Below are 27,817 nucleotides of genomic sequence, written 5' to 3'. Positions count from 1 at the left end.
AGTGAGAAATATATATCCAACAGATTAATATACCCTTTCTACGCCTGTTTGTTAAGGATAGCTCCATAAAGTAACTTTTTATTAGTTAATTACTATTGATTTTGGGAACATAAGATGCAAAAATAAATATACTTACTAAAATAATCGTAGCTCAGCTCCGATATTACTTAGAACAATTTTTATTACTAATATACGTTTCTCTAATGTAGTGCTACAAAATAGTTATGGTTTTATCCCTGGCCGCTGGAAAAAAAATTGACGCCACAGGTCCATACAAAGTTACCCAATGCCCTTTGACCCCCTCTTTGGTCCTCTTACGGTCGTTCCCAATATTTGATCTATCTCAGGTTTTGCCCTACTAGAGATAGGAATAGCTCACATTAGACATTAGAGACATATATTTTATGTCAATTCAATGTTAGCTGCGATCGGTTGTATGTCAAACCAGAGATAGATTGAATATTGGGAACGGTCGTTAGAGGGGTGAGGGGGGAAAATTTTATACACCAGATGTTAAGTTGGAAGAAGATAAATATATCTGCGAAAACCGTATTCAAATCCGATCAGTAGTTTTCGTGTTAAAGAAAAAAGTTTGGTACAAAATCTTGCCCCTTCTTTTGACCCCTTAGAGAGGTGGGAGGAAAAATTTTTGTACACCAGATGTTAATTTGGAAGAAGAAAAATATATCTGCGACAACCGCATTCAAATCGGATCAGTAGTTTTCGTGTGATGCTGGAACAAACATACAGACAGACAGGCAGACAGACAGACAGACAAAAAACTAACCACAGTTTTGGCTCCTATAGCGATGTAGTAACAGCCGTCGCTTATTATTTTTTGGATATATTTAATGTACAGAATTGTCATTTCTACAGTTTTATTATAAATAGCCATCGTAGATCTACGAGTTTTAATAGATAGAGCAATAATAATTAATATTTCGACAGAGAGATAGAGACAAACTGCAAACATACACAAGAAATAACAACTACACTTTCAACCATTTTCTAAGAGAGTTTTAATAAGAAACATTTTCTATTACTTACCTCAATATTTACCGCAGTCCCAAATAAATATTCATTTTTCAGCACCGCAGATCCCCAATTTTGGCCAGTAAATAACATCTTGTCAAACAATAACAGAACTAAAAATTTATAATCAAATTATTCCAACAAAACGATTCCACAACAAATATTGGATGTTTATTCATGTTTCTGTAATATATGGAAATTGAAAAATTGATGGGTTCGACGAATCGGAGAAGCCTTTTTGTGGGCGTGAAATTGGTGTCAGTTTTCATGTGCCTTTTACAACGTAAGTCTTAAAAATAATGCGGTAGTGATAGATTTATTATTATAGATTATTCATGAAAAAATTACATTTATATAATCTGGCCAAACTATTGTTTGATGGTGAAATACGCTCATCCACAAATTTTGCAATTCGTGAATTATACACAAAATGTGTTATAAAAAAAGTATAATATTATAAATTCAAAATTAAAAATAATAAGTTTTTCAAATCAGATTCTAGTAAATACAATCAGAAATTAATTTGCAGTGTTTTGCTACAATATCAATAAATTTAATAGAACTATTGTATTATCCTTCATTTTAGGATTTTGTACCCAAAGGGTAAAAACGGGACCCTATTACTGAGACTTTGATGTCTGCTATAATATATATAAAATTCAAAGGTGACAGTCTTATATATATATATATATATATATATATATATATATATATATATATATATAAGACTGTCACCCAAAAAAAAACATTTTGCCCTACTTTCGCTCTATAACGGTACAGAACCCTCCCCAAAGCTCAAACGAGCTGCGCCGGGCTACATAAAGCGGCATTGGTTTTTCAATAAAAATATTTTTTTTTATGTTATTAATAAAGTTTCAATTTAATTTGTGGCGTAAAAATGGCGTGTTATTGTAAATTAACATTTCACCATTACTTGATAAGAGCCGGATAGTTTACCCACAACTTAACTTGACAGATAAAGTATGGATAATCTGTCAAATGTGTAAGTGGTGAAACATGCCCTAAGTCTAGTAACAATACAACACAAACTAGTTATCAAAACCGTTTGTGCATGTCACAAGCAAAATTAGAGAAAGTCAACAAAACAGCAACTGGGTAAAAAACACGAAATCAGAGTAATACGTTTAGACGAGACCGTATCTATACTCCACTCGGGCTAACTTGTCGCTAGCGGTCATTGACTGCCTGTCAAAAACTTGTCATTTTCCATATAAAATCACGATTGACAATATCTGACATTTCATTGTCAATGGCGATTTATGTGGAAAGTGGCAGGTTTTTTTACAGGGGGTCAATGACCGCTGGCGACAAGTTAGCCCGAGTGGAGTATAGCCACTTTGTTTTTTACAACTGGAGCTAGTTTTTCTATACTATGTTGCTCTTATTTTTCGGTTATACATTATATACATTTTATATATTATTCGGTAATAAAATAGGTTAAATTGGCTCAAGGACTTTAGGTACTGAGTGTACGTCTCTGACGTCCGCATTTTGTGATTTAGTTATATTACTTAACTTTATGGATATTTTGGTATAAACTATATTCTTCAAAAAACTTTTCATTAAATTAGAGTTAAGTAGTTATTTAATAATTTTGACTACGGTCGTTAGTGTAAGTCAGTTGTGTACTTTTGGTGTATTTAAGACATAGGGCGGCAAATGAGTTCGATCGATCGTTTCGATCAGAGTTCGGTCGGCAACTGGTTTCCCCTACTCAGTATAAGTGGTGACTAATTAATTCACTTTACTTATTAGTAGAAACATTAACTCCACTGCTGTCTTTGCGGTGTAAGGGCGCGTTCAGACATGCATGTTTTCTGGGCGCGCGAATTCAGCTTGCGTGTTCTCCCAAATATTACAGCAGAAAACTAAGCCTGGTATTATATATCATTTTATTAATAGTATGTGTATCTTTTCAGCCCAATCGTGTATGGACGTGAAACAAGTGTTGTACAACGGCTACTGCTACCTCATCTCCGGTTATCCGAAGGCTTCATGGTCTACCGCTAAACAGGTAAACTATTTTACTATTTTAAACTGTATGACAATAGCAACAAGACTGAACTGAAAAAAAAACTTGTAATTTGCGATCGTACTAAGGTGTATTATATCCTAAAATATGGCAATGCTAAAAGAGAATATTTTAACACAGAGATAACTTACCTGAAATTCTATTTGAGTTATCTGAAATCATGCTTATGTGTGCGTGTAGTTTTTGAGGGTATTGTATGTATGAATATGGTCTACTATATGTCATTTAATATTGTGTACCTCAGTTTTTGAAACATTACTATAAAACGTATATACCACCGAATTATTACTTACCACTTTTGCTCATGTTTTCTACACTTACATAGCAACAGGTAGAAAACTATCTTCTTGTACATATTACATTAAAAATCCAATGCGTTATTTATTCAGTATTTTGCGGAGCCTCTGCGCGTCCATAAAATATTTAATACTCCTTTGTTTACTTATTCCTTGTGAGGAACTGAAATGTTGAAACTCCCAGGAAATGAATAAATTGAAAAGTTATGACCACGGGGGATACGCCGATGGAAGACATAACATCGCATTACACCCCTATAACAATGCTTTTATTATTTTTTTCATTTAGGTATTTGTTTTCTTTTTTTCTTTCGTTGGACGGTAAAATTGCTCAATTCTACAGTCCAAGTTTATCACGCGATAACCATACACTTTCCTTTCCCGGGACTCCATAAAAAATTTCAGTAAAATCGGTTCACAGCCATTTTCACATAATTTATTATATTAAGTATGTAAGTATGGGTATAAAAGGACTAACAACGAAAAAAATATATCACTTCAGTATCAATATCACCTTGATTTTATTGATAGGGAAGTTGTCATCGGACAGACGGCGTTGGGCCGAGCTAATAGCGCGACAAATTACATTCCGTGCGATTGCCCGGATAATTTCCACCGTGGGCTTTTGCAATATATTTTTTATTGCGATAGAATTTTCTCGCAACTCGGTTCACGCAGAAATTATGATAACTGTACATTTTTCCGTAGTGAAAACTTAGTGGAGTATACTATTGTTTATTTTAAGTGTTTTTTATGTAATTTCTTCTGTAATTTCTTTGTGTACTTGTTTGTTTCCCTAATAAATAAAATAAAACTGTCCTAATATGTCCTTTTCCGGAAGTCAATGTAGTTAAATGCCTTTCATCGAAAGTCGTGCTGTGCTATATGCGTAGAGGTAACAGACACACAGACAGACACTTATGCATTTTTCAATATTAAGTATAGATTTAAATCATTATATTCACTAAGCTGATTCTTACTTTCTTATGTTATGTACTCACATACGGTTTGGCTCGATCGAGAAATAACGTCGAGCAAAACCCGCAGCTCGGGATTTCGTCCACACATTCAGCGTTGCTCGATAGTTTTATTCTAAATCGATCTATTTAGTTCCAACGAGCCGGCTCGATGCGAGCCTTCGAGCTGTGAGTTTTGCGGCCCACATAGTAATTATTACTCGATTTGGAGTAAAACTATCGAGCAAAACCGAATGTGAGTACTTAGCATTAATAATACTTGTAGTTATGCTATAACTTTATCCTATTAATATTACGTTTCTTTTATTATTTTTTTTTTTGTGTTTAAATCCTCCTAGCATACTCGCTCTTTTAGCCACTATAAAAATAAAGACAGTTTACGACTACTTTAAGTTATGCCGGTACATTTTCCGGAAAATAAAACTTGGAATATAGAATAAAACTGCATTAAACTATTCAATTCCGACCATCAAACTTTATACTTGTGCATAACCACAATCTGCTTAACGCATACGGTATACTTGAGGTAGATCCTTATTTTCACACTAATAATAATGTAAATATGTATGTATATCTGTCCATATGTATTGTGTTACATCTTTCTTAGCAGCTGAACCGATTAAGATGAATTTTAGTATGAAGAAGTGAATATACTTTAAGAGACAGGAAAGGACATAGGAAAGTTTTTGTTGCGATAATAATAATAATAATAAATAAAAAAAATTTGTTGCGATAATAATAATAAGCCCGCAGGGCAGCTCGTGGCGAGCTGTTGGGGAGTAGCGACCCCACGAACCCGAGTGCTCCCAGGGAAGCCCCTGTTCTCCATCTCTGGCTTGCCTTCACCGGCCGGCCGGAGTGAACACTGACGGAGAATCAGGCCCTACCTCTGCCTTGCCTTAACCGGCCGGTGAGAGTGGAGTCGCAAGAGCTTCGGCTCGGAGGAAGGATGTGAAGCGTAAGTGGCGAGTGGGCGACGTGATGGGACCTTCTGAGGGTGCAAATGATCGTCGTTTAAAGTCCAGCGACACATCTCCTGCCTCAAGCCGCTCTGTCAATGTTGCCGCCTCGGTGCACCGTGCGTGCGACCATTTTGAGGGGCCCATTCAAAGAGTTGGCGAGTCACCGTCTGCCAACTTTATGATACATGTTTCCACGTTGTATCGGCAGACGCCATAGCCCTTCCATAGTTCCAGTTACCCAGTCCACTAGCACCTCACCCCATAGCCCGGTATCATTTCTAATATCCATTCCCTGTAATAGTCCTACACTGGCCGCTGGCTCTCCTTGGTTGTACTCCCATAGTGCGGACAGGGAGAGTCGCCGGCCAGTGTCACATAACATTTAGATTAAAACTGTGTAACGAGCCTCTACGTGTTGGCTTCGGCCCTACGCATGCCTTCCAAAGGTCCGGGATTTAATTGCCCGTGAGCAAGGAATACCTTACACAAACATAATAATAATAATAATAATAATAATACTCCCCACACCGGTTTCGGTGACGGTGGCCGGTTTCATTGAAACCAGACCAGGTACGCAGGAGTAATTTTATAGTGCCCAAGTGTGTGCGCAGTACACAAGAGCACTCTCTATTCCTTTACTCTCATAACCCAGTGGGACCGAAGACCGACACGACTGGCGAGAGATCAGGCGCAGGGACCGACTTTTTACATGCCCATCCGACGCATGGATCATCTCACTTGTCAGACAATCAGGTGATCAGCCTGCATTGTCCTAACCAAACTTGGAAATAACATGTTTCCAACGCGGGATTCGAACCCACGACCTCCGGAGTCGAGAGCGACGCTCTAACCACTAGACCACGGAGGCGTTGTTGCGATAAAATATAATATTAACTATATTCTTATAATTTTTTATTGTATTTGAAATTATAGGTTGTCTGGCAGAAACTTCTGTTAGATGTAAGTAAGATCGCCTATTTGTACATAGTTTTCCTATACAGTGTGTTAGTGTAAACACCGTTATACTTGAAACCATCAAATAAGCCCGTCGAAATGAACAACATTTTCTATGAGAACAATGCTGGGAACTCAAGAAAAAGCCGTCTTCGTACACATACTGATGCCCGGATCAACAATTTGTATGGGTATTGTTCTCATAGAAAAGTTGTTCATTTTGACGGGCTCATTTGGTGGTTTCAAGGATAACGGTGTTTACACTAACATCTTGTATTGTGTTTTTTAAAGTTTAAGTTTAGTTTTAAGTTGTACAAATAAAGAATTTTTTATTCTATTAGATACGGTTTCCGCGCGACAAACGAGTTTCGGCGCGAATCATCTTTAGTCGTTCATAAAGTTCGTCTTCGTAATGACACATATTTTGTGTTTATTGTGATACTCCTAACTGAGTATATAATGATATCCGTCCATACCAATATTATAAATGGGAAAATGTGTCTGTTATCTATCACGCCCAAACCACTGAACCGGGACGGAAAATAGGATACTTTTTATCCCAGAAAAAAAGGCCTCCACGCGATTTAAGGACCTCGGCACAACGGAGTTGCAGGCATCATCTATATTCTAGACCTTTATAAAAGTTATCTTCGGTAATGACACATATTTTGGTGTTTATTGTGATACTCGTAACTCGTGTACGAGATATTTATGATAAACGCCCCATTAGACGCGAACAAGCTCGGTAGTAAACAGGGTATATTTATTATGAATCATAAAAATCGACGCTTGTATGCTCATAAAGAAATATTGAGTCGTGTTTACGCTGTATTAATTTTTTTTATGAAATAAGGGGGCAAACGAGCAAACGGGTCACAATGGAAAGCAACTTCCGTCTCCCATGGACACCCGCAGCATCAGAAGAGCTGCAGGTGCGTTGCCGGCATTTTAAGAGTGAATAGGGTAATAGGTAGACTATGGTAGGGGATTGGGCCTCCGGTAAACTCACTCACTCGGCGAAACACAGCGCAAGCGCTGTTTTACGCTGGTTTTCTGTGAGAACGTGGTATTTCTCCGGTCGAGCCGGCCCATTCGTGCCGAAGCATGGCTCTCCCACGTATCAATGAGTATTTTATATATACATGTAGTATTTTATAATTTTAATAGCTTTAAATTAAGCTAATACAATATACGGAACCTTCGTCCTTTCTTTTAGATAAAAAGATAACAAAAATAAGGGAAATTAATCCATATGTCCATCTGTCTATAACCTCTTCACGCCCAAACCGCTAAACCGATTTTTCTTAAATATAGTACTGAGATAATTTGAGTCCTGGCCTCCTGGGTAAGGACATACGACACTTTTTACCCGGAAATTTTTACGGTTCCCATGAGATAAAAGCATTTTGAAGCAACAGAGCCGCAGGTGTGATCTTGTAACATTAAAAAGCTCGATTATTTTACTATAAAATATGGTACCCATAATGTATCGTACTAACGAAACTGTATTCGAGGCATATATACATTGTTTTACGCAAACAAAACGGCACGTGTTATTTTGCGTATAAGGAATAAGACCAATATTCACTATTTTGTTGAGCGTATGTCGAACTAGGGTTTGGGCGGGTGTGAATTTGATCGTGTGTACATTACACAAATTGACAGCCCGCCTTGCCCTCGCCAAACATTGCTTTTCCACCTAAATTATTAACAACCCTTCTACGCGATAGTAAAGCCCGTTTTTTATCTTCGCTACATAATATTGGCACAGTATAGCAATATGACATATTAATATTGCTATACTGTGATATTGGTTTGGAAATTAAAACACCCGTCAAATTGTTTTGTTAAATAGTAGATTGTTTATTTGAGTAAAAGTTAACTCTGGATTAAACATAACCTGCTTACTTTATGAATACTAAGGACAACAGTAAACCGATATTCAATATATTGTAGGGTTGTTTAAAAGCTACGTTGATGATTATTGCTACGATAACGTAGCTCGTACGTAGCAAACATAATAATCGTAGCAGTGCTGCTACAATTACTGCTACGATAACGTAGCTCGTACGTAGCAAACATAATAATCGTAGCAGTGCTGCTACAATTACTGCTACGATAACGTAGCTCGTACGTAGCAAACATAATAATCGTAGCAGTGCTACTACAATTACTGCTACGATAACGTAGCTCGTACGTAGCAAACATAACAATCGTAGCAGTGCTACTACAATTACTGCTACGATAACGTAGCTCGTACGTAGCAAACGTAATAATCGTAGCAGTGCTACTACAATTACTGCTACGATAACGTAGCTCGTACGTAGCAAACGTAATAATCGTAGCAGTGCTACTACAATTACTGCTACGATAACGTAGCTCGTACGTAGCAAACGTAATAATCGTAGCAGTGCTACTACAATTACTGCTACGATAACGTAGCTCGTACGTAGCAAACATAATAATCGTAGCAGTGCTACTACAATTACTGCTACGATAACGTAGCTCGTACGTAGCAAACGTAATAATCGTAGCAGTGCTACTACAATTACTGCTACGATAACGTAGCTCGTACGTAGCAAACGTAATAATCGTAGCAGTGCTACTACAATTACTGCTACGATAACGTAGCTCGTACGTAGCAAACGTAATAATCGTAGCAGTGCTACTACAATTACTGCTACGATAACGTAGCTCGTACGTAGCAAACGTAATAATCGTAGCAGTGCTACTACAATTACTGCTACGATAACGTAGCTCGTACGTAGCAAACGTAATAATCGTAGCAGTGCTACTACAATTACTGCTACGATAACGTAGCTCGTACGTAGCAAACGTAATAATCGTAGCAGTGCTACTACAATTACTGCTACGATAACGTAGCTCGTACGTAGCAAACGTAATAATCGTAGCAGTGCTACTACAATTACTGCTACGATAACGTAGCTCGTACGTAGCAAACGTAATAATCGTAGCAGTGCTACTACAATTACTGCTACGATAACGTAGCTCGTACGTAGCAAACGTAATAATCGTAGCAGTGCTACTACAATTACTGCTACGATAACGTAGCTCGTACGTAGCAAACGTAATAATCGTAGCAGTGCTACTACAATTACTGCTACGATAACGTAGCTCGTACGTAGCAAACGTAATAATCGTAGCAGTGCTACTACAATTACTGCTACGATAACGGCAAATCATAATCATAAACATAGCTTTGCTACTTTTCCCGTAGGACCTTTAAAACTCACAAAAAATTTGATAATAACGAGAACTAAAAATTAGTTCTCGTTATTATCAATAATCATCATATTTTATATAAATATTACTTTAGTATACATGTATTATGTTAAATAATAAATATTAATACTAAGTATATTTTCAGGTATGCGAAGGCCTGAACATGCATCTGTCCTCCATCCATTCTGCTGATGAAGAGAGGTTCGTAGTATCCGGCATCAGACAGAGCAGTGACTACAGCGCTGGCGCCGTGTACTGGCTCGGTGGGCAACTGGGCACCGAGGGAGAACCGGCACTGAAGTGGGTGGATGGCTCCGCCACTGAGTACCAAGCGTGGCCCCCATATAATGATACTGAGGAGGCAGAGGACGTTTGTTTGGGTGTACAGGTGATTACTAGTATAGTTCATGTCTATTTATTTATTGGTCTGTAAATATAATATATTAAACCATTTTACACAAAGGCTAACCTAACCTAACCTTAACATAATATTACTCACCTTAGTTCCTTTTTAAGCACTCCTACTAATATTATGTAATACATCAAATAAAAATCTTCCGCGGTAAAAGCACGCCGTTTTCGTAAACATAATAATAAAGCTTTAATAATTACTATTCCGCCACGTATTCAGTTATTCATTCTGAAATGTGCGCCTCGGAATTTAGATGTTTCAATTAAAAGAAGATCCCCCAGTCAAAGTGTATGAAATTGCCACGTAAATGTTCGATAATATGCAATCGACATTCCACTCATATCATTTCATTTCATTCCATACATTTTGATCTGATGATTAGGGCTTTTTCTATCAAACTTCATATCATATCATTTTTTACATGGGGAAATGCTTATCGGATCTTGGGATTGGGGACATCGGCTGGGGTATAATATGGAACTCCCTATGGGATTTACTAAAACCCCATGATGCCTCACTCCCCACTTAAGGCAAAGGAACGAGAAATTCTTCTAATGTTGCAAGTGTCCATGGGCGACAGTAGTTGCTTTCCATGAGGTGACCCGTTGGCTCGTTCGCCCCCCTAATTTTACACATATAATTTACAAAAACAACACCTAACGCAACATCCAGCCAGAACTGATAGTACCTACCGTATTTCAGTGGAAATCCTCCCCCGTGCCGTCGCAGCCCGGTGGCCTGTACTGGGCGGCGCGGCGGTGCTCCGCCCCCGGCGGCTACGTCTGCCGCCGCCGCCTCAACCCCGAGCACGTGGTGAAAAACCACACCGTACATGGCACTACTGGTAGGGTTGCCTAGATTATTCCATAGTTGCTATTGGGAATAACCATAAAGAGAACGAAAGTTATAAGCCACCAATATTTTTTTGGACTCTGAAATTATATTATAATCTGTGAATTGTGATCGTTACTTAGCTGGAGACTCTGATGTTAGCTTTTATAGATATACGTACTTCTAGCGGTTTTCTTGTAATATTATCCTGGCCTACCAAACTTGGCTGGTTCGAGAAATTTTACTTACTACAGTCATTTCTTTGCAATGTGTCACGCCGGTCCTTCTCGCCGGAATTTACCCAAAGCCTAAAACAGAATGAAGGTTCTATTAAATAAATAAAATAATTTCTATCACCAGGAGTACTCAGCAGCCCCAATCATCCTAGCCCGTACGACAGTGACCTGGACTACTGGGTATACGTCCACGGTCCGCCGCACACGCGCCTCGTTTTCGTCTCCAGGGTGATAGACCTTGAGTACCAGAACGACTGCCTCTATGACTTTATTGAGGTGAGCGACTCTCAATAATGTTACCAGGAGTACTCAGCAGCCCGAACCATCCCAGTCCGTATAACAGCAACCTGGACTACTGGGTGTATGTCCACGGTCCGCCGCGTACCCGCTTGGTGTTTAGATCGTCGGTCCAAAAATCAGTCCAGAATGCATTTCAGTACGTTTCCTAATGTCCGAACAGGTAGGCACTTGATATTTTCACAAAGGCCTTAATTATTATGTCTACTTCAATATTTAAGAATAATATTAAAATAAAATAAAAAATTAAGGGGTGCTCCCATACAAAAACACAATTTTTGGACTATGTTTGCTCTATAACAGTACGGAACCCTTCGTGCGCGAGTCCGACTCGCACTTGGCCGATTTTTTTTCCTCTATACAAATTCTCTATAGTCTTCCAACGTCATATTTCAGTTACGCGACGAGCAGAAGTCGTCTCGGTACTGCGGCACGGTGGGCGAGACGCGCTGGGTCGCCACCGACAACACCGCGGTGGTACACTTCCACTCCGACTACAAGTGAGTTCATACAAACATACAACGAACGAATCGAATAACAAGGCTACAAGGCTACAGTATATAATATTTCAAACCTACTGTAGCTGTATATTAGAGCTGCGGTTATGACCCCAGAGTCAATTCACATTGGAACGTCCCGAGGAATTGAAGCATTTTGAAGAAGCCGTTCAGTGATACGGTCACGGACGTATAATTTTACGTCCGTGGATTACGTTTTTGATATTTGTGAGATAATCATTTTGTAGTTTTAATAAATTATTAGTCAAATAACTAATAGGTACCCACTTATGAAATGACGTTACCAAATATTCTGTGAAAAGAATCGCAACAAAAATAATGGTATCATTACCTTCCACAGCACGCAAGGCACCGGTTTCCTCCTGGACTGGAGCGCGGTGGAGATGGTCGGGTGTCCGTCACAGACGCTCACCGCGAGGGAGGGTGTGGTGTCCAGCCCCCACTACCCCAACTTCCTGCTGCCGGGACTCGACTGTACTATTGATATTTTGGCACCGACTGGTAAGTTATATTTCATTACCTTCCGCAGCATGCAAGGCACTGGTTTCCTCCTCGACTGGAGCGCGGTGGAGATGGCCCAGACCGTCACGGCGAGGAAAGATGTGGTGTCCAGCCCCCACTACCCCACCTGCTGCTGCCAGGACTCGACTGTACTATTGATATATTAGCACCGACCGGTAAGATATACAAGAATAAAATGTATTTGGTATTCGTGCTATTAACAACTATTTAGGCAAATATAGTTAACAATAACCAACAGCTTGACTATTGAATAGATAAAAAAATGTGTAAACATTATAAGTAAAACTTCCAAAGACACGTTGTTTTAGTAATTTTAACGATGAACAAATTTTCCATTCCAGGCAAGCGCGTATTCCTCAACATCAGCTTCTACGACTTCGGGTATGGAAAATTCGAGAACGGTATGCCGGTTGATCCTACATCAGCACCCGGAGACAGCTACCTGGAGATCCAGGTGGACCCTCAGAAGGCTCCCATCAGGCCTTTCCTGGATCCCACCATCGTCACCAACGGGCTCTTCGTCTCCACGTCAGAGATGATGAGACTCCGACTGAAGACCGGGGAAAATGTCACGGGCGTTGGATTCTTTGCTCATTATGAAACTGGTTAGTTTTTGAAGATGTCAGTATTTTTTAGGTTTTTGAGAGATTGTGCAGAAATGTCTTTTAATCAAAATGTATTTTTTTTTCTGTATGAAAATTATCTGTAATTCTTTTTTGAGTCACAAAACATTGTCACAATTAATTCAGTAATTCAGTGGCTTAAGCGAGAAGATGCATAGACAAACAAATATATAGACACACTTTCTTATTGTGTTATTATTATATATCGACTATTAGGAATTATGATTGTTGGCCTGTTTTTAAATTAAATAGTGTTTCAATTTCAAAATTAAATAGTATCTGAGTCAATTCAAGTCCACTATTAAGAAAAAAACTCATAATTCAAATAATATTTATTGGATTATAAAATCTCACGCCCTTAATCAACTGAAACGGTTCCAGTGAAATACGTAAACGTATCGCACGTGGTGCCGCTCCCCACAACAGAGACGCGTTGGGCAGTGCGGGGGCGATGGGCGGCGCGGGGGGCATTGCGCACGCGCCTCGTGACGTCACATGGTCGAACGCTCGCCGCGGCGTTCGCGAACACGGCGCTTGTACCGCCGGCGAACGAGCCGTGCGGACAGGGCAGGGGATGGATACAGGTAGGTACAACACGTAGTCGTATATTTTCGGGACCAAGACCGACTTTTACATGTTCATCCGACGCATAGATCATCTTACTTGTCATACAATCAGATGATCGGCCTGCATCGTCCTAACCAAACTTGGAAATAATATTTTTCCAACGCGGGAATCGAATCAACGACCTCCGAGTCAAGAGTCTCGACTCTCGTTACTTTATTAACTTACTCCTATAAGTGCGTATTATTTATTGTAACAGGTAGTGGACAGCTACACGGATAACAACGGCACACAGTGGACGCTGTGCGCGAGCGGCCACGCAGCCACCAGCCCGCTCATCATCAACAGCTACCTGCACTCGCTGGCCGTCACACACCACGCGGGAGACGAGGGGGTTGACATGGACGTCACGATTATTGTCAATGCAGGTATCTAAGAAACACTCAGACTTAAGTTTTCATAAAATAGGCAAATGCGAGTGGGTCGACTTATAAAGTATTTTGTTAGTATTATTTGTAAATTAAATGTAAAATATAGAGGTAAGTATAGCTGTCTGAAAAACTAATAACACCGGTTTCGGTGACGGTGGCCGGTTTCATTGAAACCAGGCCAGCTACGCAGGAGTAATTTTATAGTGCCCAAGTGTGTGCGCAGTACACAAGAGCACTCTCTATTCCTTTACTCTCAGAACCCAGTGGGACGGACGACCGACACGACTGGCGAGATATCAGGCGCAGGACCGACTTTTTACATGCCCATCCGACGCATGGATCATCTTACTTGTCAGACAATCAGGTGATCAGCCTGCATTGTCCTAACCAAACTTGGAAATAACATGTTTCCAACGCGGGAATCGAACCCACGACCTCCGAGTCAAGAGCCGCGCTCTATACCACTAGACCACGGAGGCGTCTGAAAAACTAGAATGATGGTATCGGATTAATCTAGAGTCTAGACATATCAAAATAAGTACAAATAACCTGATATTTTGTTAAATCAAACAATGATATGGTTATTGTGGTCATTTCAGATCCAGAATACCACAACAAAGTGTTGTTACTACCCGATGAAACGGTTTTGCAGTCGTGCTACCCCAACCCTTGTGAGCATGGCGGACGATGTGCGATGGAAGAGGCAAGGAACGTATGCCAATGTCAAGGATATTACACCGGTAAATCATAAATATATAAATTGAAAACAAAGGGTCCAAATGTTCCTGTGGTATTCAAATTTACAAACTGTTTTTCGAGAACATCGTTAAATGTAGCATTGAAAAAGCTTTTTAAATTTGTTTTCAGCTCGCATTATCAATTTAGAATATAATATACATTTGATGTATGTTCATTACTACGAATAATAAAAACTAAGGAATCGTAACTCAAATACTATTACCGATTTAAAGGTGAATGCCCAAAAATGTATGGACCAAAAACCCGTAATCGATTGAAACCATTTATATGTGGCATAGTAGACTACTTATACTGTATCCCAAATACAATGTCCTTTTTGGATTAAACAATCACCGAGTACTTTAAAAACGATCGTAACTAATTGACTTTTCTTATAGGAATCTATATGATATTCAGGACGACGCGACTACAAACGAAAGTGTGGCGATTAGTACATAGTAAAAACATTTTTAATACAGATGTACAGTGTTGTAATTATGTATTTATGAATTTAATGTTTAAATATTTATCACTTTTATATCTGAAGGTATAGAATGTTAGTTTGGAATAGAAAATAATCTTTATACAATATGTACTGTTTTTGTAGGATTATTAAGTACACGATATCGGTTATATGGTCGTTTTTTTATCATTTATAAAATAAGGGGGCAAACGAGCAAACGGGTCACCTGATGGAAAGCAACTATACTGTCGCCCATGGACACTCGCAACATTAGAAGAGCTGCAGCCTGCAAGTACGTTGCCGGCCTTTGAAGGTTTGCAGGTCGTATTGAAAATATAGTGACAGTTTATTTCAGAGTTTTACAGTGCGCAGCAGAAAGTTACGCAAAAAACGCACGGTGGAAGACTGCCACTCATCAAAGTGATGAGGATGGTATATTTTTTGCGTGGAGCGATGGCGAAAAGTTGCAGGTGGTATGATTCCGAACAATTTCTTAGAGCACTCCCCGTTATACAACCGATAGAGGATGTAGAGTGAAGCCACTTGTGATTTAGTTTATTCTTAAAATATATTATATTTGACATACTTTTTTAGGGTTCCGTACCCAAAGGGTAAAAACGGGACACTATTACTGAGACTTCGATGTCTGTCCGTCTGTCTGTCTTCAGGCTCTTACTCAAGAACCATAGCTAGACTTCTGAAATCTTCACAGATTGTGTATATCTGATGCCACTATATCAACAGATACTAAAAACTAAATAAAATTAAGATTCAAGGGAGGCTCCCATACAAAAAACGTGATTTTTTGCCCTTTTGGCTCCTAATCTATAATGGTTATATTATGTAGACACATGATATTTTTACGAAATCCTCAATTATGTGTGTACTTTAATATTTAATCGCAAAATTAATATAAAATAAATAATTAAAGGGGGCTCCCATACGAAAAAAAAATTTCCCTACTTTCGCTCTATAGCGGTACGGAACCCTTCGTGCGCGAGTCCGACTCGCACTTGGCCGATTTTTTTTATTTTATTTAATTGTACAGTATTGTCTATCAACATCTCTTTTACGATAAAGATCACAAAAACAAAGGAAATAACTATTTGATTCGAAGTAGATACCATACTGTGTATCTCAGATTTATTTTTTCAAATTATCGGTTTCGGTTATGGTTTAGAAAAAAATGAATTGCACATTTTCAATCTACTATTTATGCTCTGCTTTGCTGTACATAAATTATTTTAATCGACTATGGGTTTTTTTTGGGCATTCATGTAACGTCAGCCTAGTACCCCTCAAGGTCACCTAAATATTGCAAATGTATTGAAATGTGTACCTAAGGTACACTTTTTTGACAAGTATTGTGGAGCATGTTTTTTGACGGAGTTACTTTTCTTTAGTTTTTATTATTCGTAGGTTCATTACAATCCATGGGCGTATATAACGCGCGTGTTACAATCTAAAACGTTCTTTAAAAGTAAACACAGTGAAAGGCCTTGATGTAATCAACTAGCAATTTATGAAACTGAGAAATTGTAACTACTTAACATAATATTATCTTAGTTACTCGCACTACTTCATCCTACGATTAAATTTAAAATATTATTCTTAGCGCATATTATAAAATATTTTAAAACGACTATTCCAGGGGTCTTCTGCCTCGTAACAGCCTGCGAGCGCTCTCCATGTTTATACGGCAACTGTACTCTGTCCGAGGGCGGCGAGGGATTCAGCTGCGCATGCGCACGCGGGTGGCGCGGGCGGCGCTGTGCGGAGCGCGTGCGACCGTGTGCGTCACGACCGTGTAACAATCGGGGAGCATGCGTGGAGCGAGATGCGACGTTTCTATGCCAGTGCAACCCGTCTTGGAAGGGGAAGAGGTATGCAAGGCTTGACATGTTTACTATTGTTTACGGTCGGTTAATGTTATATTTCATATTATCATAATTATAGTGGTCTGTTTTTCAATGTTTTTCGTTTTACAGATGTGAAATTCCAAATCCGACACCCAACATCGTGGGGCTAGGGACAAGGATGATGCAAGAGCCCTTCTGGTTGGGTCTGTTCGCTGTGTTCGTCGTGTTGGGTATGATTGGCCTAGTGTGGTGTGCTAAAAGACACTTCCCGGAAAAATTAGAGAAGCTACTCGCCGAAGAAGCCGACAGATGTGCGAGGCGTAAGTTTGTTTTACAATTAAATTCTGGAGGACAAATCTTTAGGGTTAGGGTCATATATAGAAAAAGATTCTTTGAAGCACGTTTTTCTTTTGTTAAATTCACGAGTTACAGTCAAGTACACTTTTGTAACCACTACTTGGTATGCTTTGATTGTTTGGTCGTTTCCGCTTTTCTATATTGAGCACTGGTAGGATTTTCCTTAATCTATTTATCTAATATTACATTTTACAATGTACTAAGCTTCTAAAGATACATTTTTCTTGAGTAGGTATAACATAATATGAAATTAGAAGCGTCCAGAAATTTTTTAAGATTCAAAGTTATTGAAAATTATTATTAACACATCAAAAAATATCTAAATACTTTAGTAAGGAACTATTGTATTAATAAAATAAGAGTGAAGAGCCTGGGCTAAAAATTGGGTAAGAGCAACATATTAAGAATATTAATGAGGGGAAGGTGGCAAGGGAAAGCAAGACAGATAGATAGAGACACGAAAGATCTTGCGAGGGTATTATTATTGGTTAAGAGTGGTAGTTAGACGTTATGGGGCCACGAGCCGCGAGTGTAGCGCTAGCTGTGCAGCCGGCGGCCGGCGCGGGCGCTACACGGCGGTGGCTGCGGACGCTGATGCGGCGTTTGTCCACAGCGGCGCGGCGCGGCGCGGAGGCGCGCACGCTCCTGACGCGGCTCGGTATCCGCAAGCCGTCGGTGTCGGGGCTCGCCCCGAGAGCCGCGCGCACCTTTAGTTTGGACGATCTGTTAAAGCCGCCGCCCGGACGTAAGGAGTGGAGCGCGCCCCGCCCACTCCGCAATCGACGACTCTCATATTATACTCTATGCTTACAATATTGACTTCAAAAGATTGGCCAGCTGCAACTCAAATTTAGATAAAAAAACATTTTTTAAAACATCCGAATCATTCATCTGTAGTTTTCAAATAATTGGCTATTTGTTCAGCAGCCTGAGTAATGAGTATATATTATGTTATAATGAATAGCTTTGTTGCTGTTTAGATTTGTTTATATTACAATGATATTATAGAGCTTCTAGATTAAACCTAGACAATTTAGCATTGCGCCATCATATTTTAATGATGCTTAAGCGCAAATTATAATATTTTTAACTATCTTTATATTTTATCCGTTGCTTAGGATAAATCTTTTGAAGTCAAAATGCTTGATATTTTATGTATAAGTATTGAATATCATTTTATTATTTGTCATAAATCCATAACCGCACCAATACTATGGTTATTGAGTTTTTCATTATCTTCATTACAAACATTAGGTACGACTATTTCTTTTGTTTTAATTTTATTATTAAATGTATTTCTACTTTTTCCTTCCCTTAGTTTATTTTCGTCATCTATGTTTTCCGATTATTCAATATTAACATTTGGATCATTCGATTTCATAACATTGATCAGTATAGCGGAGCGCGCGGTGGTCAAGAGCTATTTGTTACTGGATGTACCCTGCTGAATGAATTGATGTGGAATGCTAACTAACGGTCCTATTTACTCTTGTCAACCTCAGTGTATGCACCTTTGACTATGCATTGACACTCAGCATCTATCTAGTCGCTCCTTCCTACGTTAGCACCTTTTTAGGTCGTCCAAATTTTTCAGATTTTTATTTATCAACAACTATTATTGGTTGGAGTGTTGATATCTAAAAATCTACTTATATAATGAATGTGCTTTGCATGCTTTGGACACCGTTTTGTATATTTCTTTCTTTATATAGGAGTACTTTACAAAATTCTATATTTTGGAATTAACTTTTGAAGGCTATAATAATATCATTTTGAATATTCTATGTAATTGATCAGTATTGAATATGTATAAAATCGTGTCCTTTCTATTTATGTAGTCATTAAGTTCTAATTCTTCAGTTTTGTGCTGTATTTTTCTTATGAAGTATTTGTCTTTTGTTTTTATATATTTTCGTTTTTTACACAATTGACTTTTGACAGCTTTGAGATTTGCTTCTTGTTTGATGAGACACTTGTTATTTTAAATTGGCACGTAATATTTTGAGATGATTAAGTGCACCTTATCCTAAAGAATTGGCTTCCATTAGCTGCACAGATGAAAATTTTATTAAATTAGCATGACAATGGTCTTTTTGATGCCTTTAACATTATAATTTAAATGTTATTTATTTTAGCAAAAGCTGCAAGCTTCAAGTAATCGTTGTTGCACAATGAATGCTAAAATTTCGGCTACTTCAAAAAAGAGGTTTTATATCATTATCTTTGTTTATATAGGATCACCGTCCCCACGTAAGAAACGAAACAATTCTACACCAACAAAGAAAAATGCAGCGGAGAAGAAGCAGATTTTACAGCAACTCATAAGTCCATCGCCAGCTAACGATCACTCGAAAAAGATAACTATGGGTGAACTGATACAAATGTCAGAGAAGAAAACGCTTAGCACAGTAGAGAGCGCTCCAGCTTTTGTAGAGTACGGGTTAGATACTAAAGACACGTCGTTTGCGAGTGAAGGATCTTCGCCATCAACGTCTCCTTCTATGAGGCACATATCAGATCCTAAATTAGAAAAGAAAGTTACGTTCGCTAGATTACTTAATAAGGTTTCAGCTGAAATGAGCTCTAGCTCTGATGTAGACATGGTCAATACAATTGCTATACCGATGGCAGTGATCGCTAACCGGACAATTAAAGCCAAAGCTTCCAGTACGCCTCCTTCACCGGGTGTCGAAATTAGATCGCCTCATAGTACATCGAGTAATCAAGGCAGTGATTCAATGTCTAGTCTTGATTTAACATTAGCGAATGCTGCTTTGAAAAAGTATTCGCGGTAAGGTGTATTTTATTTTTACTACGCGTAGTGATATTTTTTATTTTAGAAACTCATGAAATTTATCCCCTTACGCTACTAACGTAAAATAAGAAGTTCTTATTCTTTCAGAACACCAAAAATATCTAGCGCGGATTCCATATTAGCAATGTTCCGCAACTTCTCATCGTCTGCTGCATTGACTTCACGCGCATCATCAGGAGGCATATCAGCATCAAGCACTCCAACAGCCTCGTCACCTCAAGATGATACTAATGACGCGGATGACGTATCAATAGCATCATCACACATTCCTTCTTTAGCGCCAGATTCACCTATCGCCAGGCCACATAATACTATTGAGATACAGGTAATTTACTAGATAATAATAAAGCTGACAATTAATAGTCAGAAAACAATACATATAGCAATATAACAATAAATAAAATATGAATTGTAGGTTGTGGACCCATTAAATACTCACAAAGGATCTTCGTCCTCTGGAAACTTACTACATCCTCCATCGATACTGCTCGAGGTACCGAGTTCTATTAACAAATGCCTTTCTCCTATACGTGAGCTTCCAACGCCACTGCCAACTCCACTGCCTACACCTCTGCCTACTCCGCTCCCATCACCAAGAATGCCCCGAGCAAGGATAGACGATATCAAAAGTGAATCTACAACGACCTGCGTATCGCCAAGTGAAGACGAGTTAGAAGACATCAAGGATAGAAATAACCGAGGATTAAAGTTGAAGGTGCGTCTGAAGATACACATAGCTGACTACAACATTCTGAGAATATTTAATATTTTTTATCGTCTTATGCAAAACCCAAAGTATTTAAAGGAAAATTAAACCTCCTTCTTATATTTAATAAGTATTTGTACCTTTTTTTAATGTAATTAAATATTTCAGTTCCGACAACCAGCTTCGTATTCAGATACACCGACGCCATCAACACATATAACTGACTCGCCTAGCCCGAGCTTTACGCATAGTCAAGATTCAGAAAGAGAGCTATCTTCTCCTTCAATGGCAACCCCGTCTCTTAGAGTTCCGGTTCTCACTATAGAGAGGCCGTCACCTGGTTCTCCACCGCCAAGAAGAACACCTCCACAATTAGACTTCCAACCGCCTCCATTGATTACTGTCACCTACAACGCGAGTGAAGAGTCCGACGAGCCACTTTCTCCGAGGCCACCTCCACCATCCGGAAATATGTGCTATCTTAGCCCATTCTCGATGTCCGCTAGAGGAGAAAGAGCACCGTCCGAATCTAATTTATCCTCATCAGGATACAGTTCCATGGCGAGTCCTGGACCCTCCCGATGTGGCTCTAGTAATCCTCTATGCCCATCTGAAATGGAGGACCCCGGATCAGGCGGTGGTCCGTCTTGTTTTCAATCTCGACGGAGACAGCTCATGAAAACTAATTCGAGTCCAACGACCTCCAACGACGGTGGCACTGAGAGACGAAGAGGTCGATCCGATTCAGAAACACTATCCGACGATCCTCTTTTAGAATCCAACGACGAGGGTATTGGAACGGATGAGAGAGTAGACGATGTACCGGGAAGTGCAAAAGAGATGGAAACGTTAGGTATTTTGAAGGAAGTATTGGAAATTCCACAAACAAGCGTGTGCTCCCCGATAGGTGTTACAAAATGTTCGATAGTGAAATGTATAAGCGTCGAACGTGGGTTGGATGAAAAAGCGAGTCTGAAACCGCCCATACTGTTTTCCGATGGTAGTCGTCCGCTCAGTCCCGTCAGCTCGCGAAGTGAAAGTCCATTGAGTGACAAGACTGGCCTGGGCCGGTTCTCTCCCCAGTTCTACGGAAGACAGCTACCGTTTACGGATTCCGATGGCCTTTACGACTTTCCAAGTTCAGACTGTTTGAAAGCAGGAACTAGTAGAGTCAGCAGCAATTCGCACAGAAAAGCAGGGAGGAGAAGAGATAGAAGAACTTCTAGGACGACGTCGCAAGAAGTGACCGGAACTGCCAAGTCTACGTTACCGCATATGCCTCATTCGATGCACAACTTATTAGAAGTAAGTATAATATACTTGTGAAGCTAGGCGAAGTTAAAATTATCAAAAACATAATATTATGCATCAAAAAATTCTAATAGAATATTATACTTATACACCTAATAATAAAAAAATAAAAGTTGTAATTAATTTTCAAGGTACCAAATTGCAACCGAGGTCGTAAAGTTGGCAGACGTAGATCTCGTTCGCAAGCCCCGGCCTTCGCTACGTCGTCATCATCAGAGGAATCTGTCTCCAACGCATCGGTGGCCTCAGTAGCATCTGCAAGAGAGTTGAGGCTTCCGGATTTGGAAATGCAGGTATTTATACTTTCAGATACTACATAATTTAAATATGAAATTTTTGTGCACATAATTGTTTTAACGTGCAATTTCATCGTTTTTCATTTTATTAGCATACATTCCCAGTCAAAATGCACTACAAATTTTTTGCGATTTAATGAGGAACAATTTCCTCATTAACGCCTCTAGTCCACCGACGCTGCGAACAGCGAAACAGCGGCGAACCGATTTACTGTCTCATCCGTAACACGACAGTGCGTTATATTGCATCTCGCTCTATTGCTGTTCCGCATTGGTTTCGCAGAGTTTTCGCAGTTCGCAGCGTCGGTGAACTAGAGGCGTAAATCGCAAATTCAATAATTTAAAAATTTTGTATGACAATTTAAAAAGGTCATTGTGTTCTGCCTTTTCTGCTTCTTTTTTATTTGTGTGGCCATATTGCGTTCTGTTTGCAGTCAGAGCCAGCACGCCATAGGAAACGATTAAGGAGGCAAAAGTGCAGAAGTTCTGATGTTTTTGTGAGTTTGGCTGAAAACGTTTAGCTTCATCTGTTAATATCAATCACATGTAGGGCTTGAACTTAAGTGCCTTCATTTTCTATTGTTTCATTAATCTTTCAGAGTTAATCTCATCGATGCTGTCTCTTCTTATTTGTATGCTAAGCTAACGTGATCTAACTCTCTTTCTTATGAAAAGATCATATTTTGTTTACACAGATGTTTTAGTCACATAATGTATTTTCTAACGCGCATGAGACAATATTATACTCGTATTGTATATATTTTTGCAAGCAAAAAAATATTTGAATAGGTTAGTATTGTTCTTAATTATATATTTTTAAAAGCACGAGTCTGTTAATTAGTGTTTTGTTCTATACAAACTTGTTAATTTGTGATAACTACATTTAAGAAATAGAGATTTAAATTTTTAGTCTATACAGGGTGCAATTAAACCTTCCTGCCAATTATTTTCCAGTCCATTTAACCAAAAAAATTGGGTGTTTTTTTTTTTTGCAATGACATATTTTATCCCATTTATAATCGTTGCAGAACGGTCACTCGCGGCACGGGGGAATGAGCGGGGGTTACGCGGGGGGAAGGCGCGTGCGGGGGCACGTCACGCGCAGCCGACGCGTCGTGTCCATTATTTGTAGTGTTTTTTAGGATAGTTTTTCGGAAGCTATTTATCAACATTTTAGTACTGAGTGTATAAAAGAAAAAATAAGTGTATTTTTATTTTTAACAAGGATCAACATATTATCAAAATTTGGCAGGAAGGTTTAATTGCACCCTGTATCAAGATATAATATTATATTTTATCCAACTGTACAAATGAGAAAAAGGCAATTAAATAAGAATAAATCAAAAATACTAAGTATACGAACTAAATTCGAACACAATTTCAGGACACATCATCGAAAATCTCATCTAGCCTAGATCTTACGGAAGATTCGAGAAAACCTACAAAAGTAAGCAAATTGAGAACAATCAGCAATCAAATAAGGCGAGTACATAAAAATGCAATACCAAAATTGACAAAGCTATGCGGTGAAATAAATATTTAAATTATAAAAAGAGTCCTGAGATCGTCAACACTAACCGACGTGATATCGGAATTGACCTTTTTTTTTATTTTACTTTTGTTACCGATACGACACCGCATCGGATAATATGAAAAAGCCTTAACCGATTCACTCTTGTATCTTTTAGCCAAAAGTTATATATTTAGTCTAATTGAACATAGTATAAACTAGTAATTTATTTACAGCATGAAATAATAATTTAACATTTTAGATTCCTTCGTCGTTTGGAGAGGAGTCTGAAGATGAAGGAGAGTTACCCGGCGGTGTCAGACGACGAGGGCGACGAGTCGTCCAGTGTCACGTCACCACTACTACAAGGTACCTAATTTTTTTTTTATGAAATAAGGGGGTAAACGAGCAAATGGGTCACCTGATGGAAAGCAACTTCCGTCGCCCATGGACACTCGTAGCTTCAGAAGAGCTGCAGGTGCGTTGCCGGCCTTTTAAGAGGGAATAGGGTAATAGGGGAGGGTAGGGATGGGAAGGGAAGGGAATAGGGTAGGGGATTGGGCCTCAGGTAAACTCACTCACACGGCGAAACACAGCGCAAGCGCTGTTTCACGCCGGTTTTCTGTGAGAACGTGGTATTTTTCCGGTCGAGCCGGCCCATTCGTGCCGAAGCATGGCTCTCCCACGTATGTTATATTTTTAAGTGAAGTGTAATTAAATAGTGCGTTTCCCAATTGTACACCATAATACGACTCAGTGGCGCTCAATACCGAAGTGTGCTAATGCTTAATTGGAACGTGAATTACTTTCTTTGAGACCTCTTGATTGTGCGAAGCGTTGCTATAATTGAAATATTCTAATTTGAGCATTATGCTGCATTCTGTGCTCATGTTAAGTGTGACCAACTTAGGCATACGCCAGTCTGTAAAAATTTAAAGTCAATAGTGAAACAGGCAAGATATTTTGACAATTGATTTACAATAACCCAATTCAGGTGGGATGTACAAAGTTATTTTAGGAATGTCATAGAAAAACAATTTCATTTACAGGTAGAAAGGATCTAAATAGGATGACGACCCATGCGACTTCAGCGCCGCTGCTGGGCCAACGACCGAAAATCACGCGACAGAGGCGATACGACAGATCGCTACACAGCGACGAAACTAGGACGTTGAACGCCGCACCCGGACAGGACAACTCCGATTGATACAGTGTTTAATCGTTGAGGATCGGATCCGACCAAAAAAATGGCACTTGAAAATGTACGGTTAGTGTTGGCTTGGAAGCGTATGATTTGATCCGATATGACGATTGATATGCCAAAGGCGGAAATTTAAATGTATAAAACATTTTTATACGAGCCTTTATGTCTGATATCTGTAATCGGATCGGATGATGTTAAAAGGCGCGAACGAATAAAGCAAGAAATGTCAGATTGTCAGTTTGACAGAGATTAGCTGGTATGCTCTGCAATGCTAGAGATGTGCCTCCTTTTCTGCCGGGCACCGACCCCATAGTATAGCGCAAACGGCCTGTTGCTGCAACTCATTTCTTACCCTATTGACAGCTGTCATTTTATATTATACAAGATTCTAATGTAATGTGATATATTGTAATATAAGATAGAGATGTTACGTAGTGAACATTTTTTAAATTCTAGTCCTATACGTTCTCTTCCGTTACATTTTGATGTTCTATTTTTAACGTCTCGTCAAAGTTAACGTGTAAAATATTTCTTATAGCAATAACTCGTTTTATAGTAGGAAGTAGTACGAGTTGGGTTCAGTAGGCAGTAGCGCATTGATTTGTACCTAATTTTTGCACTCCGCTCATATAATTTCGACGTAACGTAAAAAATATATTGTATAAAATGTTTTTGTAAATATTTTCAAATGTATTGCTCAAATGCATATTTTGTGAATCGTCTTTTGTGCACTATTTGCTATTTTGTAAATACAATTGTTTTAATGTATATACCGAGAGGCAATTTCTTTTCTTGCGATTTGCTAACGACTTGTAAATTTTAGCGTAAGTTCGAATTTAAAGGCCCAAAACTGTATACTCATACTTCATTTGTATTTCAGTTCCATTTCCCAGTACATAAATTAAGATGTTATTTAAAAATGCACCGTATATAATTGTTTATGGACACATAAATATACACAGAAGTTAAAAAACTAACTCTTGCTTCTCTGATTATGCCGTGGCCGCACATGCGTCTATCGTCACGAAGCTCTGTGTTTTGAGTAATGAGACGATACCATTGGGCCATACATGCAGATCGTCCAATAGCTATGTCCACATTATGCGCTTTCGCGTTCGATTTTCGTCATCTTCTTTCATTCAACTTTCGTTTTGGCGCATTCAATAATTGAATGCGTCAACGAACGCATCGCCAACGTTGTCATTTTTGTTTTTTGGATACGGTCAGAGTGCATGCGTCGCGGGCATGCCTCACAATCGCTGTTGACTGCGCTATAACGCATGCCCTTGACGAACAGAAAAGGGCACAGTGTGGACAAAGCTAATGGTATCGTCTTAAGCACTAAGCACTACGCATGTGCGGCCGCAGCATAAGAAGTATCTACTTCATAGCCTGACCAGGAAAAAACTTGCAAGGAAAGTAATTTTTACTGTAGCAACACTACGAAAAGCCTCAATGTGATTGGTCAAGACCTAGGTTACTGACGGCTGTCATTAACGTCATGTCACCTGTACCTTATTAATGTAATGCCGCGGCCGCACATGCGTCTATCGTCACGAAGCTTCGTGTTATGACTTATGAGACGATACCATTGGACGGTACACGCAGATCGTCCAATGGTATCGTCTTAAGAGTCCGGGTGCCATCGCAATTCTACTATCTAGATATACTACTATAATAATATATTATACTACCTAGATAATATTATACTATATAGATCATTTCCCATACGAGAGTATTTACCATATTTAAGTTATTATTCAGCTTGAGATAGTAATTACCTAGATTCCTTTACAATGATTCACTGCAAAATATTTACATACCAAAAATATGAACGATTACAATATTTACATACTAAATTATTGTAATCGTTCATATTTTTTGGTATGTAAATATTTCGCAGTGAATTTTTGTACAGGAACCATATGAAAATGATCTTTCTTAAACACGAATGACGAAATACTAGGCGTGTGCGGCCGCAGCATATACGAAAGGGAAGGCATAATATTATGACAATTTCCGAAATTTCACTCAATTTTGTGAGTTTTTAGTATCCTGGTCACACTATTCCTAAAAATTCTTATTAAAATATGACATGTGACATTCATTAGACCGCAAAAGCTTTGTACAACGCACCCAGCAATAAATATGTGATTGACCTGTATAAAGACTGAGTTATAGTCTATTTACCCACTTCATCGCTTGGTCGTCACATCGAATACCCACGTAGAGTCGTAATAGCACTGACTCTGAAAAAATATTTAGGGGGCGGACGAAATTTTTTTACTAACGTTAAAAAAAATCGTTGCACACACGTCGAATTTCTCAAAGATATTGGATATTCGGAAATTTTAAATAGTGTGGTAAAGTAGTATACGGGAAAGTTATAAATCGAATTTACTACTTAGAAAATATTTGGGCCGCAACCTTTACTAAACATTTAATTTGTATCCACTTGAGTTAGCTCACTTCATAGTTTCACAACAAACTCGTGACGGCGATTTCCAACGTGTCGTCAAGAAGTTTCGGGGCTCATTACAACTCTATGGGGTAGAAATCGATGATCTAGAATCGTTAGTATTGACGTGTTCGAGTGTCCATTTTTAT

At 38.9% G+C, this 27,817-nt stretch overlaps 1 protein-coding gene across 1 annotated transcript in view; it reads left to right on the top strand.

Moving 5' to 3' along the window:
* Nucleotides 1–26,252, top strand: part of LOC121738588 — a 257,205-nt gene extending 230,953 nt beyond the window's left edge. The window contains exons 11-32 of the mRNA XM_042130748.1: nucleotides 2,973–3,067; nucleotides 9,663–9,905; nucleotides 10,632–10,773; nucleotides 11,121–11,272; nucleotides 11,690–11,793; nucleotides 12,152–12,312; nucleotides 12,675–12,938; nucleotides 13,338–13,540; nucleotides 13,780–13,948; nucleotides 14,551–14,691; nucleotides 16,804–17,035; nucleotides 17,141–17,331; nucleotides 17,982–18,113; nucleotides 19,604–20,159; nucleotides 20,271–20,508; nucleotides 20,599–20,898; nucleotides 21,058–22,194; nucleotides 22,332–22,493; nucleotides 22,931–22,993; nucleotides 23,881–23,978; nucleotides 24,269–24,375; nucleotides 25,056–26,252. Of these exons, the coding sequence (XP_041986682.1) occupies nucleotides 2,973–3,067; nucleotides 9,663–9,905; nucleotides 10,632–10,773; nucleotides 11,121–11,272; nucleotides 11,690–11,793; nucleotides 12,152–12,312; nucleotides 12,675–12,938; nucleotides 13,338–13,540; nucleotides 13,780–13,948; nucleotides 14,551–14,691; nucleotides 16,804–17,035; nucleotides 17,141–17,331; nucleotides 17,982–18,113; nucleotides 19,604–20,159; nucleotides 20,271–20,508; nucleotides 20,599–20,898; nucleotides 21,058–22,194; nucleotides 22,332–22,493; nucleotides 22,931–22,993; nucleotides 23,881–23,978; nucleotides 24,269–24,375; nucleotides 25,056–25,213 (5,048 nt within the window). The 3' untranslated portion in view covers nucleotides 25,214–26,252. The remainder of the gene's footprint in view (nucleotides 1–2,972; nucleotides 3,068–9,662; nucleotides 9,906–10,631; nucleotides 10,774–11,120; nucleotides 11,273–11,689; nucleotides 11,794–12,151; nucleotides 12,313–12,674; nucleotides 12,939–13,337; nucleotides 13,541–13,779; nucleotides 13,949–14,550; nucleotides 14,692–16,803; nucleotides 17,036–17,140; nucleotides 17,332–17,981; nucleotides 18,114–19,603; nucleotides 20,160–20,270; nucleotides 20,509–20,598; nucleotides 20,899–21,057; nucleotides 22,195–22,331; nucleotides 22,494–22,930; nucleotides 22,994–23,880; nucleotides 23,979–24,268; nucleotides 24,376–25,055) is intronic.
* Nucleotides 26,253–27,817: the final 1,565 nt, after the last annotated feature.

Source organism: Aricia agestis, chromosome Z, assembly GCF_905147365.1.
Source record: "Aricia agestis chromosome Z, ilAriAges1.1, whole genome shotgun sequence".
In the NCBI taxonomy this organism is placed as follows: Eukaryota; Metazoa; Arthropoda; class Insecta; order Lepidoptera; family Lycaenidae; genus Aricia; species Aricia agestis.
This window is presented reverse-complemented; position numbering and strand designations above follow the sequence as displayed.